The sequence below is a fragment of the Lipophrys pholis genome (assembly GCF_963383615.2).
Source record: "Lipophrys pholis genome assembly, chromosome: 23".
NCBI lineage: Eukaryota > Metazoa > Chordata > Actinopteri > Blenniiformes > Blenniidae > Lipophrys > Lipophrys pholis.
Genome location: NC_137645.1, coordinates 8,863,284 through 8,882,243, shown reverse-complemented (window position 1 = coordinate 8,882,243; position 18,960 = coordinate 8,863,284). Strand labels below are relative to the sequence as shown.

The 18,960-nt window shown below is 42.0% G+C and overlaps 3 protein-coding genes across 4 annotated transcripts in view; 1 reads left to right on the top strand and 2 right to left on the bottom strand.

Annotated features, from left to right (window-relative positions):
• Positions 1–3,921: 3,921 nt before the first annotated feature.
• Positions 3,922–4,347, bottom strand: LOC308127609 (gamma-aminobutyric acid receptor subunit alpha-5-like; the record flags this gene model as incomplete). The annotated part of the gene is made up of 2 exons (XM_080492742.1): positions 3,922–4,245; positions 4,342–4,347. 2 exons carry the CDS (start codon positions 4,345–4,347, stop codon positions 3,922–3,924), a joined length of 330 nt encoding a protein of 109 aa, XP_080348868.1.
• Positions 4,348–4,351: 4 nt separating this feature from the next.
• On the bottom strand, positions 4,352–5,312 carry LOC308127608 (gamma-aminobutyric acid receptor subunit alpha-5-like; the record flags this gene model as incomplete). Its single annotated transcript, XM_080492741.1, has 3 exons — positions 5,166–5,312; positions 4,881–5,092; positions 4,352–4,360 (listed from the first exon to the last, which is right to left on the bottom strand). Exons 1-3 carry the CDS (start codon positions 5,302–5,304, stop codon positions 4,352–4,354), a joined length of 360 nt encoding a protein of 119 aa, XP_080348867.1. The 5' UTR covers positions 5,305–5,312.
• A 1,646-nt stretch (positions 5,313–6,958) lies between these two features.
• The window catches only part of LOC308127519 (gamma-aminobutyric acid receptor subunit beta-3-like), a gene marked incomplete at its 5' end in the record, with an annotated part of 60,684 nt that continues 48,682 nt past the window's right edge, over positions 6,959–18,960 (top strand). Inside the window, one exon of one of the 2 annotated variants that reach the window (XM_080492623.1) lies at positions 6,959–7,421. In XM_080492623.1, the coding sequence (XP_080348749.1) occupies positions 7,234–7,421 (188 nt within the window). The remainder of the gene's footprint in view (positions 7,422–18,960) is intronic. The other variant, XM_080492622.1, reaches the window with a different exon arrangement.

Below are 18,960 nucleotides of genomic sequence, written 5' to 3'. Positions count from 1 at the left end.
AGGAGGAGGAGGAGTGAGGAGTTTGAGTGGACTGGATCCAGTGCCGCCCCCCTCTCCTCCCCTCCCCTCCCCTCCCTAAAAGCGCCTGTGTGGGCAACAGAGTGTCGGGGTGAGGCGCATCTCGCGTGACGCACGCGCTACCTGAGGAGAGAAAAAAAAGAGGGTGCAGGCGACGTCACCAATAATTGATCACCTCTGCAATCGATCAAATCAACACACAGTAGCCCTCAAAGTAACACTTCTTCATGATGAGCCCCCCCTCCATGCACCCCCCCCCCCCCCCCCCCCCCCGACTCAGATTTAACAGAAGTGCCGCAGAGTCACGTCAAACTCTCTCATCTCGGGGTTTAGTTTTTTTTTTTTTGTGAATAGACTCTTTCAAACCTGCCACACTCGTTTTCTCAAAGCCCATTCAAAGAGGCTCTGCTGCCCCCTGGTGGACGTAACGTGGGAGTGCTGCTTCCCACCCCACCAACACTGCAGTGCCGCAGGGGTTCAACCGCTTGACCAGCTTTGACCTGCAGGAGCAAATTATTATTAATGCTGACATTTAACACACATAAGGATGTATTAAAATGTCTATTAGTATTGCAAGTTTTCTTTTTGACATGTCACTGTATTTCACATCGTTGGAATTGGCTGAATGTTGACATCGCAGGGACTTTTGGTGCCAATTGTTCAGATTTGGAGAAAATATATGTTTATATATATATATATATGTTTCACCACACGGAAATGTTAAAATTTAAAGATTATAACAGACTGTCCCGCCCACTCGAGATTAGATAGGCCCATGAACTAACCTTGAATTTCAATTTGTAAATAAGAATATAATTATTATCATTAATAGTAATAAATAATAATTCTTATATGTAGAATAAAATACATTGCAATATAGTAAATAATAAATATTTTGGAATACATTTTTAATTCTAAACCCAAATTTATAGACTCTTAACCCCCAAACGTGACATTTCCCTCGAAAAATGAATTTGGTATATAAATCGGAATTAAAGCAGCCCGAGATCATCATGCTGCCGCCACCATGCTCGCACACACGCGCGTTTAAAGAGTCACAAAAAGTTCCCAATCTTGTTTTTTCGACTTTAAAAAGAAACCAAGGAGTGTCAGAGAACATCGTCTTTGCTTTTTTTTTTTTTTTTTTTTTTTGCTTTTTTTTTTTTTATTCTCATTATTATTTGGATCATTTTGAGTAGAACACAAAAAAAACAAATACAAACAAAGAGAAGTGATTGACACAGATACATTGTTCAGCCCGGCGACGGCGACCGGAGCTTTTGCTGCATTTTGGCAAGAAATTGAAGCGAAAAAGTTCAATAAACAGATTAAAAAAGAAATAAATCAAGAGGGAGAGAGAGCGACAGAGAGAGAGAGAGAGAGAGAGAGATCATGCATTGTATTTGTAGCTGTCCTGGAGCTCATTGCTTTAGTGGAATTCGCCCTCCGAGCGGGAGGAAAACAAGTGGAGGGGGGAGGGATTTCTCCCACCACCACCACCACCACCACCACCATCATCACCCTTCTGCCCCGAACCGAGTGAAAGCAACTTAAGAGGAGCTAAATCCTTTTTCCTAACAGATGTATGGCAGATGAGTGTGTCGCGGGACGGAGGGAGGCGGTGGGAGGGCGATTCTTGGAGTGGAGAGAGAGAGAGAGAGAGAGAGAGAGAGAGAGGAGTAAACGGATGACATCGGGGTCCAAATAAATCAGACTCAGGGAGGTCGTTTCTTCACATGAAGGGTTAAAATCTGGTGGCTGCAAATGACTTTTTCGATGCTGGGGGAGTCGCGGGTTTGTAATTCAACAGCAAACGTCTATATGACCTTGTCAAAAGTATTTGCTCGGCTACCTAAGTCACTGAATTCGGGAGTTGCGTCACATTTCTCGGGACCTCGCTCACCTTTATGACCACAAGAGACGCTTTCTGAGATTTTGGCCACAAAACATATCATTAATCAGAAATGAAGAAAAACAAACAAACAAACATTTGAAATAAATTGCTGTACATACTAAAAACTAGACTTTCATTCATAATGTTTCATAGCGACAAGCTATAGATATATTTTGATAGATTCTTTTTGCCGTTGTCGCCAATTCGATCATTTCTTTCCCATGGATCTTTTCCCATTTTAGTCATTTTATGCATCGTGGCTGTTTTAGTTATTTTTATCCACTGTTTTTTTTTTTTTTAGAGATTTTACCATTATTGATGTTTGTCCTGTATTGTTAATATTTTTTTTTTGGGGGGGGGGGGGGGGGAGTAGTTTGAGCCATTTTGCCTTCTTTTTAGCTCGGAGATCAGACCGTTTTTTTTGAAAAACGGATGCAAATAAAAATGAAAGCAAAAGGTTTATTGATCTAGAAGTTTCGGGGAGCCACTGCAGAAGAGCTGAAGAGGCCAATTTTCCCCCACAATCAACCCTTAGTAGTGCCAAGTTTAAAAAAAGAAAAAAAAAAAGAAGAGTGAGTTAGCGATAGCGTAGCGGTCCCTTGCTCGCACGAAAAAAATAGAAATTAAAAACGGTGGTGGCGCCGTCTACAAACCTCCACGCCACAGAGCAACACACCCCAGATAATTCAAAAATGAAATACAGGTTAATTTGTAAATCACATGGGGGGGGGGTCAACGTATATACAATTCACGTTAGCACTTAGCTGTTAGCGGCAACATTTCACAGGTGGGGTAATGCAATCAGTCGACTGCATTGACGACAACACAGCAGCACAATCAAAACTTTGTAAACTTGTGGGCAAATCTGGTTCGAACAAAAGAGCCCAAACGACAAAAACTCGGCCACTTTCAAACTCCCGAATTTTTCAGCATCAACTTGAGGTCCGACGCCAACTTCCACGTTTAAACAAGGAAACAGTTCAATATGCACGTGAACGCAGGCGAGCGGATACTTTTGGCAACATAGTGTAAGTTTGAGGGCGCGGAGGCACGAATGGAGCTGGAGGTTGTTACCATGGAAACGGACGTCTTTGTCTGGTGATCAGCGGACGTCACGGACGCCCCTTTTCGAAAGCACAGCACATTCCCATAAAACAGCAGCGATTTGTACAAAAAGTTAAAGACAAAAAAAGAAAAAAAAGAAGAGAAATCTCCTGTGACTCCACACAGCGAAAGCAGGCAAAAAGCAGCAGCAGAGACTTTATTTACACCGTCCACTCCAGTTTCTTTTTTCTTTTTTTTTCCTGAGTTTGTCTCACCGACAGACCGACAAAGTGCGCAAAACACCATCCTGCAGCATGTTGTACAAACCAGCCCAACGAAGAAAAACAAACTTGTAAAAGTCGACAGACTTTGGCTTTTTTTTTTTTTCTTTTCTTTTCGAAGGCTTCAAATATCTTTTTTTTTTTTTTTTTAAAGTTAAAAATAAAGAAGCTATATACACGGTTTCCCCTCCCCTCCCCCGCTGACGCGAGGCCAAGTGTTCCCCCAGCAAAATTCTGCGGCAAAATACCTTTAATTTAAATTTGAAACTTCAAGTAAAGACACGACAACGAGAAAGACGGGCAACAAGAGAAAGAGAGACAAAAAAAAAAGAAAAAAAAGAAGAAGTTATTAATGCACTTTTTGCAGCATTCGTCGCTCCTTCACGAGGAATCGCTCAGTGCCTCACAGCGTTCGTCAGCTGCGTTCCGAGAGGTTTGAGGGCGCGAAGCGTATTGAATGGAGGCGAGTTGAACGGCGTTCCTCGGGTGGTGGCGGCGGAGCGTGCGACAAGTCGGTATTCGAGACGAAGAGGGACGGGGGACAGGGGATGGGGTGGGGGGGCATTTTTGAAGGAGAGCATCATGCAAACCGCAAGAAAGAAGCAAAGGGTGCTCTCCTGTCCGGAATAGTTTTCGAGAGTCTTTGAGATTGTTTTGGTTCCGCCGCCGTCCTCTCACCGGGGATTACGTGGAGGTGACCACGCCCTTCACCATGGGCTCCCTGTTGAGGTAAGTGGCCCAGTAGACCAGGTTGAAGGTGCCGAAGAGGACGGGGAACACTATCCGCGACATCTTGTCGATCTTGCTCACGCTGTTGTACGTCTTCTTGGGGTCGGGCACCTTGGCGTCGACGGCGGCAGCGGCGGCGGCGGCGGCGGCGCGCAGCTGCACCGACGTGGTGTTGGAGATGGTGGAGATGGACACGTCCTTGGTGAGGTTGGTGGTGTAGTTGACGCCCGCCGAGCAGACGTTGTTGGGCTTCTTGGAGAGCACCATGGGGTCTCGCTTCTGTAGCCAAGAGAAACATGACAATGGGGGTGGTGGGGGTGGGGGGTGGGGGAGTAAGGGAAACATTTCATCTGGACAAACATCAAGTTATTCTACCGCCATATCTCTACACGAACTGTAACTGGAGCGCATCGTTATTTTTTTCACACCATCAAATTTTGGTTCCTACCCCCAAAGGTGGTCCTCCGCCAGGCGGAACTATATGTCGGCAGTTGTTTCCGGAGGGACATATTTAACAGGTGGACGGACGGAAATATTGCTTCTGAGTTCTTAACGTGTTTAATGGAAGTTTTAAGAGCAGAATTATCATATATAGCGTAATTATAGTTACCGCTTGACATGCTAACGTCGCTAATGTGGCTACAAGTTAATGTAAAGGTTGTGAGTTGAAACATTTCAGGTATAAATACGATTGTTAAAAGGTCATAACAATACTACCACAATATATATAAAGGATTTAACTCAAGTGCGGTTAAAAACAAGATTAAAGGGTATTTATTCGGTGCGATTTGTTTACTTGTTTGTTTGTTTGTCTCAACAGTCGGAGGTGTGGGAGTTCGGGAGTTTGCTAAACCCTGAGCAGTAAACATAAGACACAACTGTGTCCATCGTGACGTCGAGGCTCGTACGCCCACCTTGGGGTGCTGCGCCTCCAGCGCCTTCTTCCCGTCCCACGCCCAGCTCCTCTTGGTGAAGTAGTTGACGGTGGCGAACTCGATGAGGGCGGAGAAGACGAAGGCGTAGCAGACGGCGATGAACCAGTCCATGGCGGTGGCGTAGGCCACCTTGGGGAGCGAGTTCCTGGCGCTGATGCTCAGCGTGGTCATGGTCAGCACGGTGGTCACGCCTGGGCAAAAGGTTTTAACAGCTCGCGATCGTTCGCCGCCACAGGAATGGATCAAGACGTGAACGGCACTCACCGAAGACGGTCCTCGCCGGGACGGACTCTCTGTTCAGCCAGAACGACACCTGGGACAGGATCACCGTCATGAAGCACGGCATGTACGTCTGGATGACAAAGTATCCAATCTTCCTCTTCAGGTAGAAGTGGGCCATCATCACTGTGTACTGTCCTAGGGGGCGGTGGGACAATAAAGAAGACATATCGAGAGACAGCCTCTATAAACAACTGGACCCTCGTGACGAGGCAGATATTGTCTGGACATGGAGGAACGACACGACACACCGGACAAAATCTGCTTGAGAGAATAAGGGCGTGTTCACGGTCCCCCGTTGGACCTGGACCAGAGTGTCTTCAGGGAAAAACGGTTTTGTTTGGGGCGACATGAAAACGCCCACGATCTCTGAACCAGAGCCGACAAGAGACCTCTGGTCCCCCCCCCCCCCCCGAAAACGTGGGACTCGGTTCGTTTACCTACGATCTGTCTAGCGGGCCGGGGTGAGAGGACGTGATGTAGTGCGCAATGCATTCTGGGACGTAAACAAACAAGTCCGAAGAATTAGACGCAGAAAGAAAAGGAAAGACGTGAAGTCGTGAGGAAGACGTACCGAGGAAGACTCCTTCATATCTGGTCTGAAGAGGAAATCTTGTGGTTGTTTGTGGCTAACCATTAGCCACGAGCTAACTAACTAGTGGTTCATTTCTACATTTAAAATTTATATATATTTTTTTCATTTATTGACTTAGATATTTACAAGTTTAAAAGTTGCTTTTAGTGTTTTTTAATGTAATATGCTATCAGTTTAATTCAAACTAATGTTTTAATTTCATTTATATAACATTTTTTTAATTAGATTTTTAAAATCTATTTAAGGGTTTAAATTTGATTATTTACTTTAATTCTCCATATATTTGACAAAACGTGTTTTTTATTTTCTTGCAGAAAACTCGGAATATTTGTTTCAAATTAAGTTAAATTACAAGTAAATTGACCATTTCTGGTGTACTTTATACATTTTATGTATTTATGTTTTTTCATTTCATTGACTTATTTCCTAGCAAAAAATAGTTTTAGGGTGATTTTAATGTAATTCATGCTATGGATTGAATTCAAACTAATGTTTAAATTTTTTTTTTAGATGTGGCCTGGATGAACAACAACACACCAGCAAACCTGTAAATAAAGCAGGTACAATGCTCTCACATTCCTGCTTCCTGTTTCAATAATGGAATAATCAATGATATTTTTGTATTATTATTTGAAATGTGTCACTATCTGCACTGGACAATGGAGGGTAAAGAAGAGGAGCAGTAGCGGGGGAGGGGGAGGGGGAGGGGGAGGGGGAGGGAGAGGGGGAGGGTTTCAACATTCAGTTAAACAACTGAAGATTGCATTTGAGGCTTTAAAAAAAGGAGAGAAAATAAATAAACAAATACATAAAAAAAAAATCCTCTCACCAGCAGCAGTTTGTGACCACAGGCGCTGGTAAAATGATATATATATATATATATATAAAAAAAAATCTAATGACTATATTCCACACTCATGTGTACACACACACACACACACACACACACACACACACACACACACACACACACACAAGCACACACACGCAGAGTAATACACGAGGCTTTCTCAGGGCAAAATCGGATTTTTGAACCTCCCTAATCCCTAGTTACAATCTGCATCCTGCCATCAGTGAGCGAAAGAGAGGAGGTGGGGGGGGGGGGGGGGGTTTAGGCGTACTGATAGGCGTCCTGTCCTGGGATCCTAAGGCCCGCCCACTCCGCCCCTGCCAACACACACACACACACACACACACGATTTGTCACTGTTGCCACACGGTCGAGCTCGGACACTCTTTGGACCGCAGGTGTGATGGATTGGATGGACGGGGGCTAGTTCTACTTTTTATTTTGGGTTTTTTTTTTTTCTCTTTCCTTCTTTTTTTTTTTTTTTTTTTTCTCTCTCTCCCGTGGGAATAATGATCACACGCCCTCCGACGCCCTGATGACTCCATCTCCATCCCGACCGGCTCTCGGCTCCCCCGGGGACGCCCCCGGCTCCCCTTAGCCCTTCATGCATGGATCCCAACAGGACCGGGGTCGGCGGCGGCGGCGGAGGAGGAGGAGGAGGAGGAGGAAGAATAACGACCAGGACCATGCTCCTGGGCTGGATCTTACTGCTCCTCTCGCAGGGATTTGTATTCCACAGCGTCAGCGGGGAACTTCCCTTCATGGCGGGGAACAACGCCGCCATGCTGGTCAACTGGTGAGTCCAGATTAGCGATGGCAGAGCGGAAAAAGATGAGAGTCTTATCTGCTTTTAGTGTGTGTGTGTGTGTGTGTGTGTGTGTGTGTGTGTGTGTGTGTGTGTGTGTGTGTGTGTGTGTGTGTGTGTGTGTGTGTGTGTGTGCGCGCGCTGTTATTTTGGGAAAGACGTCGCCGTCTGAGACGGAAGAACTCGGGCTCAGATGAGGACTGGCGTCTCAGATTAGACCTGCTAATTAAAGCGGCGCGGTTTCACCTGAGGACTCCCACCAGAGGCGGGAAACTCGGTGGTGGAGTGTTCAGGGAGTGAATCGTCACGGCGACCGTGCCGCGGCTGGACGGGACGGATTCTGACGTTTCGACTGCCGCCAGCTCAGATTTAATCAGTAAACCTTAAAAGTGGAACAGTCTAACTGGGAATTTAATCCCAAAGTCATAAACAGTCACCATGAGGTCAGATTGCAGAACAGAATACAAAAGAATAGAACATAAATGAACAGAATAGAACTGAATAGAAAAACATTGAATAGAACTAATTACAATACCATATAGAAAATAGAATAGACGTTAATGGCAAAGGAAATAATAGAGTAGAACTGGATAGAATAGATCATAATAAAATAGACAATAATAGATCAGAAAATAATAGGACAGAACTAACTAGAACACAATAGAATAGAATAAAACAGAATAGAAAAGAATAGGAAATGGTCGAATTTGACAGAAAATAAAATTATAGAGTTAAACTAGATAGAAGAGAATAGAAACCCACAGAACTGCATAGATTAGAAAAAACAATATAACTGACTAGAAAAGAGAATAGAGAATAGAATACAAAATAGAAAATACATGAATAGAATTGAACTAGTAGAGCATAAAAGAACAGAACTCAATAGAAAATAAAAATAAAAAACCTAACGAAATAAAACAGAACAGAACAGCACTGATCAGGCCAGGCCAGGCAGGCCAGAATAGAATAGAATAGAATAGAATAGCACAGGACAGGACAGGACAGGACAGGACAGGACAGGACAGGACAGGACAGGACAGGACAGGACAGGACAGGACAGGACAGCACTGATCAGGCCAAGCCAGGCCAGAATAGAATAGAATAGAATAGAATAGCACAGGACAGGACAGGACAGGACAGGACAGCACTGATCAGGCCAGGCCAGGCCAGAATAGAATAGAATAGAATAGAATAGCACAGGACAGGACAGGACAGGACAGGACAGGACAGGACAGGACAGGACAGGACAGGACAGGACAGGACAGGACAGGACAGGACAGGACAGGACAGGACAGAACTAAATAGCACTGAACAGAACAGGACAGGACAGGACAGGACAGGACAGGACAGGACAGGACACTTCATTAATCCCTAAAGGTCAATTCTTGGTAGAATGGTCTGAACGGTGACCAGTAGAAGCGTAGCAGAATGAAATCAAGATAAAAAAACACAACCAACACGATCTACGAGACTCATCTGGTCACCAGAAACGTAGAACGTGGCGGAGTTGGATAAAACTGAAGAGTGAAGTTGGTGCGAATTGTGAAGTGCTCTGTGCTTGTTGCCCTGAGACAGATGTTGGTCGCTGGAGAGAGACACTTACATCACTTCAGCTATAAAGATCGAAACAAGTCGCTGGATTAGACTCCAGACAGAGTGTTTCTGACGAGGCGGCGGCACCTTCCACTCCCCCGCTTCTCAGGTTTCAACTCACACACTCGGCGAGCTGCAGAAAGTGGCGGTAAGAATTGCCGCTCACACCTGCCTCCTCCGCCTCGTCCAGGCGAAGGAGGCGAGATTGTAAATTAGCCCCGTGCACCGAGTGTGACCCCTCATCAGCGTCGCTTTGGACGCCTTCCAGACGCCCGCCCCGGGGGAGGGAGCTGAGGCCGGCGCCGATTGGCCGGCTTTGCTCCAGCAGCTAAATGGAATCCTCCCCACCGTGTTCACGCAGTTTTTTTTTTGTTTTTTTTTTAAGTTGGAGCTGTGAGGGAGGGCGGCAGATGGCAGTTTGCATGATTTGGGGCAAACAAGGTGATGTCAAGTCAACATGCAATGACATATAATAAAAGACGTGGTTGAATGGAAGATTTTAGTTTCTAATTTTATTCAGTTTTGAGTAACTTTCAGTCATATTTGGAAGTTCAAATGTTGTTGTGTTTTTTGTTTTTTTTATAAAATAGTATTATTTATATTATTTATTATTTTTGTAATCTCACTTTTTTTTTGCACTTTTACATTTAAAGGTGTTTATCTTTTTAGATTGTTCACATTATTTTAATTGGCACTACTTTTTCCATTTATTGACTTATTTCTTTCTGGAAAAAAAACAAAAACAAACAAAAACGGTATATTTGGGAAATTAAATGTAGTTTTTGTTGTTTTATCATTTTAATATAATTTGTTATTTATATCATTATTTATGTTATTGAATTCAAAACTGTTGTTTTCATTTTCATTTATAATTTTTTTTAATGTATTATTGATTTTTAACTTTTGGGTTTCAATTTGACTAATTGATTAACTTATTGAACTATTATAATTGGCACCACAGGATTTTTTTTTCCACATTTATTGACGTATTTCATGAACAAAAGATGAGCTTTTTGGTTTATTGATCTTAAATTAGAAGTAAATTTAAAGTTTCTGGTGTGAATGTCTATTTCATACATCTTTTCGATTATTTGAACATTTTGAGTTTGAGTTGTATTTATTAACTTTTTTAAAAAAGAAAAAAAGTTAATAAATGATGGAATATTCCATTTAAATGTTAAATTCAACTTAAAATTTTAAGTAAATTGAAAGGTTCCGGAGTGTTTTTATCCATTTTCATCATTGATTTTCTTTCCAAATCAACTTTTTAGCAATTACAAATAATTACTCTTCAGTACAAACACCATTTGAACTAAATGATAAAAATCCCAGTTTCAATTATCACAGATTCCTTTTGTTCACTCATAAGACTGTTTATTTATGTCAACTAAGAAAGTCACTGATATAGCAAAAGTGACTGATCTGACTGGTGAAACTACCAAACCAGGGGGTCGAACCCTTTAACCTTTAACTGAGTCATGTCAGAAACATTTCAGCTGTGCTGAGAGCGAGAGATAGAAAAAAAAAAAAAAAAAAAGCAGGGAAATCCACACTTTAATAATGATTCTACTGGAGACTGCGGGGAAGTGTATTACAGTTGCGTTTTACATAAGAGCATTAAGCAGATGCCTTTCAAACCCCCCCCCTCCCCCCTCCCCCCTCCCCCCTCCTCCACGTGTCGGAGCGAGGCGGTCCAATCCCAATCCCGGCATACGGACATACACACACAGGGACCTGTTCTTGTAGCATTATGAGGACCGGAGATACAGTTTCGGGACATGCTGAGGTCTTAAAAGTAAAATAAATAAATAAATAAAGAAGTGAAAACATGCAATGTTTGCTTGGAGCCAGGATGAACGCCATCATATTTACTTGTGTGTGTGTGTGTGTGTCTGTGTGTTGCAGGGACACATGCACACACGCACACACGCACGAGTAAATCTGATGGCGATGATTCTGGCCCTAAGCGAGCATTGCAGGCTTCACTTAATTCATTTTTTACTTTTAAGACCTCAGCATGTCCCTGAAAATGTACGTCCGGTCCTCATAACGCTACAAGAACAGATTTGTTTGAATGTGTACGTGTCCCTGCAACACACGCACACACACACAGTAAATATGATGGTGATCGTTCCAGCTCAGTGCAAACGTCACAAGTTTCACTTAATTGTTTTTTAACAATAAGACATCAGAATTTTCCTAAGTGCGGTCCTTGTAACACAACAAGAACAGGTTGGTGTGTGTGTGTGTGTCCTCACGAAACACACAAATACACACACAGACCTGTTCTTGTGGCATTACGAGGACCGGATGTACAGTTTTCGGGACATGCTGAGGCCTTCAAAGTTAAACGAAACCAAAAATTAAGTGAAACATGCAACGTTTGCTCGGAGCCAGGATGAACTCCCATCATATTTACTTGTGTGTGTGTGTGTGTGTGTTGCAGGGACACACACACACACACACACTCTGATGCACTCGACCTGACCAATCCCCGGCTGATCTGTGATGTCATCTTCTTATGCAAAGGCTGATGGGTTGGTTGGATGGTTGTGGGATTAACCCGAGGTCTCAGGTCTCTCTTTCTCTGTCTCTCTGTCTCTCTCTCTCTCTCTCTCTAGCTCAGTGTGTATGTGTGTGTGTGTGAGAGAGTGTGTGTGTGTGTGTGTGTGTGTGTGTGTGTGTGTGTGTGTGTGTGTGTGTGTGTGTGTGTGTGTGTGTGTGTGTGTGTGTGTGTGTGTGTGTGTGTGTGTGTGGTAGGCTCATGCAGGGATAAGTGTTGTTTGACAGGGCCTGTAGACAGCTGGTTGTGCGAGGGATAGGCCACTCTCCTCCATCGGCCTCCACTCATTGACTCTGATCTCCCGATAATGTTTCCCACATTTACTCCCGGGCCTCGCACGCCCATCTCTCTCCCCCTCCCTCTCTCTGCTCGCGTTTATCTTTTCTAATCTAGAATTAGTTACATCACGTTATTTGGTATTCCACTCGTCGTGCTTCGGAGCCACTCGTCGGAGAGGTGCGCGCAGGAAATGAGGGGTTTTGTCCAGTGGGGAGTGGGAAAACCTTTTTTTTTTTTTTTTGGAAATGAGAGCTTGATAAAGCAGCGTTTTGCACTTGTAATTTGACACCAGCCTCACTCTTTTCTATATCATAACCCAAAGGTGTGATCAAAAATGTTTCAATTGTTTTTTTGCATATTATTCATTATATTGTGTCTTAAACGAGCCCTCATGGCTGCTCTCGTGAAACTAAATAAAACCTGCTGACATGCAGCATTTTGCACTTGTAATTTGACCCCAGCCTCCCCATTGTGGTACATATTGTTGTCTGAAACCAGCCATTTTGGCCTGCCGTCTCTTTAGGAACCGTCACACCTGTTGACATGCAACACGTTGCCGTTGTAGTAACTTTATTTATGTCGCACTTTTCAGAACACACGTTGCACAAAGATTTTCTGGTAAACTGGCGTCACGTCGGAGGACAGTGGACCGAGGTTGTTGGCAAACAGACTATTGTGTGGGTTTGGGGGGGTTTGAAGAGAATAATGTTGGATTTTGAACTGATTTAGTTGAAGATTTGACACCATTGTCACTCTTTTGTTGTGTTATACAACTAAAACGACCTATTATTGTCCTTTTTGTTGACATAATTAATCGTCTAAATGGTTAAAATTATACATTTAAGCTGCCGTCTCTTTTAAATCACTGACATGCAGTGTTTTACCATTTGTAATTTGACATCAGTGTCACTTTCTCTTATATTTTAACCAAAACTGGTGGTCGAAAAAAGACCTATTGTTGTAATTTTCTTTTACATAATATTATATTGTGTTAAATAATGAGCCATCCTGGCTGCTGTCTCTTTAAACGACGCCAAACAAGCTGGTACGCAGCATTTAAAATAGGACCTATTATTGTCTTACATTATTCTTTAAAATGTTGAAATGATGCATTTTGGCTGCAGTCTTTTTTTACACTTGCATTTGTAATTTGACACCAGCCTCACTCTTTTGTTTTATCATACAGCCAGACGTGTTTAAAAAACTGACATTTTTTTTCACACACCATTCAGTCACTAAAATGTCAAAATGATCCATTTTGGCTGCCGTGTCCGACTTGCAAGCGTCTCGGACTTGTAATTTGACACCAGCCTCACTCTTGTCACCAACGTTTTAAGCATTGACACAATGCGGCTTTTCAAACCTCTGCTGGTGTGTATGTCCTCGGTGCCGGCCGTCTGCCCCAGCAGGTGGTACTGGTTGAGCCTGGACCCGTCCTCCTCCACCACCACCGACTTGGCGGCGCCCTGAGTCCACGTGTAGACCACCTCCGACACGGGGTAGGCGTCTGCGGGGGAGGGGGGGGGGGGGGGGGGGTGGGAACAGGGGACAAGCGGGTGTTAGAATCCCGGAAACGTGGCCGGAGAGAGTCTTTCGACGGCTTTTTTGATTTTGTGTTTTTTATCCCCAAATTCAATCTGATCGCACTTTATTTGTGTAATTCCCGTCGCGGCGGAGGATTGTTTTGCTGACCGGCGCCGTACTTGAAGCTCTCAAGTCCTTGTGTAACCATCACGCTTATTCCCGGCGGCATCTTAACCCGAGCATTTCCATCTTGGGCCGCTCACTTGGCAGCCGGACGTTTCGAATTCCCCCGGGCGCGGGAGGGTAGCTAGATTGCGGCGGGGGATTATGGGTGAATTTCATTACACGGGAGGGGAGCTAAAGACTTTGGCAGGCCGAGGCCGCGCCACCTGTGCCAACTCCACCACACTTTAAAAAGCTTCGCCTGCTGCCGCGGCGAGGCACGACTCTAAAACGCTCCGCTCCGTTGATGCATCGGCGGGCAAATAAAAACAACAACGCTGTTTTCGTGACATTGATACACATGATGAGGAGGAGTCGGGTAATTTGACACCCGCCTCACTCGGCAGTGGAGGTTTAAAAAAAAAAAAAAAAGCCATATTGTACTTTTCTATACAGAATTTATGACTTAAAATGTTCAGGTGATACATTCGCAATTGTGATTTGACACCAGCCTCGTTTTTTGTTGCATTATACAACCAAACCTGTAAAAAATATTGACCTACTATTGTCACGTTTTCTATGTTATCTGTTGTTTGTTATGTTAAAGTGATACATTTTGGGCTGCTGTCCCTTTAAACTGTACACTTGCACTTGTAATTTGACACCAGCATCACTCCTTTTGTTGTATTATACAACCAAAATTGGAGAAAAAGAAAAAAAAAGACCTATTTTTGTCTTCTTCTTTAACATTATTCTTTATTTCAAAGGTGAAAATGATACATTATGGCTGCTGTCACTTTAAACCACACATATGCACTTGTAATTTGACACCAGCCTCAATTTCTTTGTTGTATTATACAACCGAAACTGTAAAAAAAAATAATAATTTTGTATGTTTCTATATGTTATTCATTTAAATTGTTAAAATAAAACATTGTGGCGGCTGTCTCTTTAAACGTGCATTTTGCACTTGTAATTTGACACCACCCTCACTCTTTTTGGACTTCAACCAAAAGTGGTGGATCAGAAATGCCTAACATTGTCATTTTCTATACATTATTCATGATTTAAAATGCAAAATTCTTGTTCCATTGTTCCTTTGAGAGCCTTAAAAAAAAACAACCCTCGACTTTATATTCAAGGCTCCATAAAGGGTTTAAAATCTAGATTTTGATCTTCATCAAGCTTTAAAACATGATTTATCTCCTTTTCATATTCATGCACACGTTTAAAAGAGCATATTGTGCTTTGTAAATGTCTTTTTACGATACATTTCTTCAGGAAAGTCACGTTTCAAGACAGACTACAACCAAATCTATGCATCCGTGCACTTCAAGTGGTTTGTAATTTGACACCAGCATCAATTTCTTTCTGGTTCTAGTATATTCAACGCGCCATAATTGCTGTAAATTCTGGATTTTGACCAACATCAAGCTTTAAAACCTATTCCATCTCCTTTTTGCATGCTATCTGTCTTTGAGACCGAATCCAAGCATGTCAAGCAATTGGAATTTGACACCAGGATCGATTTTTTAATTTTTTTTCCATCGTCTCTTCATATTGTCAGTTTTTGCATTTTTTGGTGGAGGATAGTGAAAACTGCAGGACAGTCACTCGGCTGTGGACTCACTTCACTCTGTCGTGACAGTGTCCACCAGGAGGGAGGAGGGAGGACGGATTTGCTGCTTTTTTTTTTTTTCTTTTTTTTTTTAACACGACGGATTAAATTCTCCCCATTTTTATTTATTTATTTTTTTTCCTTTACACCGGATGCTTTCATCCCCGCTCCAGTGACAACTTGCCGTCGTCACAGATTCCGGCCACGACAAGCGGAAGGAACCCCTGAAAGTGGACTTTTTCCCGGTGTCGCGTCCGACACATTACTCCCATTAGACACTTAGGCCTTTCACCTGCGGCCTCCTCGCGCTGTAATTGGATTGCAGCGCGAGCGAAGGGCGGGGCCGCTTCTCGCTTGAGATCTGGGGATAACAGCCCTCATCCTTTTAGCCCCAACAGGCTCCCGAGGTGTGGCGATTGTCCAGGTTGATCTTTAAATACCCCCCCCCTTCCTCCCTCCCTACCGGGTCCTCTCAAGTTGCTATACATGTACACCTGGCTGTCCTGATAAGTCAGCATTAGGGGCAACCCTTTCCATCACTGGCCTAATTTGGCGTTGAGTAATCGCTCCTCCTCTTTAGCAGTGTCTTTAAAAAATTTTTAAATAACATTGGCTTTCCATGTCCTTTTTTCCTCTAACTGTTTATTTGTTTATCATTATTATATTAGTATTTAAATATTTTTATTTTTTTTATTATAATTTTTTATTATATTGTTACATTTTATTATTGTTTATTTATTTATGGCGCATGCATGCATTTTATATTATAAATTTTTATCATTATTTTTTTTTTTTTTAAAAGAAGAAACTCACAGCTGCCAAACTTGAGTGGGCAGGCGTGAGCGTCCATGGGGAAATCCTCCAGCTGCATGGGGCATTCTGCAGATATGGTCAATCTGAGGTGGAGAACAGATTAAAAAAGAAAAAGAAAAGAAAGAGTAGGAAGAAAAAACATAAAAGAAGTTGTTCAAAGAGGTCAGAGTGTGAAGAAAGTGGGGTACAGTGGTTGATTATATGCAAAAGCAACGTTTCTATTGTTTTCTTTTGGTTTTTTTTTATCAAAGTGGCAACACCGCCATCTAGTGGCCAGAAAGCATCACTACAAGGCATCGCTTTAAGGTCAAAGTCGACTCTAATAATAGAAAAAGAGAACATAGAATGAATATCACCTAAAATAGAAGAGGAATCAGAAAGAGTTCAACTAAATTTTGAAAATATAAGTTAAATACTGAAATGTGATATAATACAATATACCTAACAATCAGAAGTATCTACTAAACACACTTCTTTTTAACCTCCTTGGCGATAGACCTGAAATATGCAATAGAAAATACAACATACCCTGAAATGTGCAATATATAATAGAATGTACCGTAAAATATATAATAAACCCCTGAAATGTGGACTATATAATACAATACACCCTGAAATTTTCAATACAGCCATGAACTATGCAAAATATAATACAACATACCCTAAAATGTTTAAAATATGCCTGGAATTTCATTATATCGCTCATATAATGACACATAAAGCATTCTATTCTATTCTATTCTAGAAATGTGCAATATATAGTACAATACAGCGTGAAATGTGTAATACATAGTACAATATACCTTGACATGTACAACATATAATACAACATACCTGAAATGTGCAATATATAGTAAAAAAAAAAGACATATCAGATTTGTTTTTAGTGTCTTTATTTTAAGTTCGATTATTAATTTAATTAAGATTGTGTCTCCATGTGCTCATTTTGCATCCCTCCAATGATGAAAATCTCTTCCTTGTCTTGTCATACAGGTTTTCAGCCAATCTGTGTCTCTCTTTGGTCATCTTGCATCAATTCTGATGAATTTGTCACATTTTTGTGGTCATTTTATATCATATATATGCTCCGTTTAAATCTTCTTTTTGGGTTGTTTGTGCCTCCATGTGCTCATTTTCTATCCCCCAGTAGTCATTTTCTTAATTTTTTCCCTCTCTTTGTCGTCTTTTAGCCTGTTTTCTGTCTCCTTAAGGTGACTTTGTGTCCGTTGCTCGTCTTTGACGGGTCGTTTTTCACACTTTGCGATCTGACGAACTTCGTATTGGTCGAGGTTGTGACACTTTTGCACTGTTCTACGCTCCGTCTGCCTCCTTTTGTGGGTGTTTGTCAATCTGAGCGGTTACTTTTTCGTACGTCCATGCTTCTCTTATTGTTAATGCAGTTATTTTGCGTCTTTCGTTTTGGTCGTTGGTCTCCAGGTGGTCATTTTGCATCCCTCCATGATGACCTTTCACATTTTTGGGGTCATTCTGTGTTGTTATACTGCTCCGTTTGCATCTTTTTGTGGGTGTTTTTTTGTTTATGTCAGTGGTACCCTTTCCTTGTCTGCCATATTATGGTTTTCAGGCTGTATTTTTTAAAAGTCATTTTAAATCCCTTTTTGGCGAATTTGTACATCATAGTGGTCATTTTGGTCTTCGTTCTTCCACTTTTTGGTGTCTTTATTGAATGTGTTTTATGCTCAGGTTGTGCTTCTGGGGTTATTTTGCATCCCTGTCTACTAATTTTGTTGTCTTTTTGTCATTCTTTAGCATTTTTCTGTCTCTTTAAGGTCATTTTCTGCCTGTTTCTGGTCTTTGATGGGTCATTTTAAAATTATTAGTGCCTTCATGTGCCCATTTTGCATCCCTCTTTATTAATTATCTTATTACTTCACCTCTTTCTCGACTTTTAGTATGTTTTCTTTTGCTTTAAAGTATTTTTCTGTGTTTCTGGTCTTTGAAAGGTGATCGTTCATTGTTTGCACCTCCATGCGCTCATTTTGCATCCCTCGATAGTCATTTTCTGATTCCTTCGCCTCTTTCTTGACTTTCAGTGTGTTTTCTTTTGCTTTAAAGTATTTTTCTGTGTTTCTGGTCTTTGATAGGTGATCGTTCATTGTTTGCACCTCCATGCGCTCATTTTGCATCCCTCAATAGTAATTTCCTTCAATCTTTCCGCTGTTTGTAGTCTTCTAGCATGTTTTCTGTCTCTTTAAGGTCATTTTCAGTCAGTTTCTGGTCGTTGATGTGTCATTTTCTATTGTTTTTCATATGCGGGGCTTGTTTTGTGGTTCTTATCGTCGGTTTGTACTTATTTTTGTGGCTTTTTGTGTTAAATTCGTATCCCTTGAGATTGTAACACCATTCTTTTGGGGAACATTTAAACATTTTTATGGTGTTTTATAGAAATTCAGACTGCTTTTCAACTACTTCTTAGGCTATTGAATATAGATTTTGCCGGGCTTTCTTTTCCCCGTTTGATCGGGGAATAATAAATCTATTTAGCGTGTTTCTTGGTATTCCTTTAAATGCCACGAGGAGATTTTCACTTACAGTAAGCTACATAAAGAGACGAGAGGGAGTTTCGCTGTTTGCTGTAACCTAAAAGTAACCAGATGGCCTCTGTGTGAGTATGCGTGTGTGCGTGTGTGTGTGTGTGTGTGTGTGTGTGTGTGTGTGTGTGTGTGTGTGTGTGTGTGTGTGTGTGTGTGTGTGTGTGTGTGTGTGTGTGTGTGTGTGGTTTATGTGCAGAGCAGCATCAGTGGTTTAAGCCTTTGCCGGTAATGACAAGCGCAGCACTGTAACAATCAGACGATTAAAAGCTGCTCGGTTTCAACCCGAATCTCATTTTTAGCTCGTGGAGGTTCTCTCTAACACACACACACACACACACACACACACACACACACACACACACACACACACACACACACACACACACACACACATAAAAAAAAACAAAAAAAAAAACAAACACA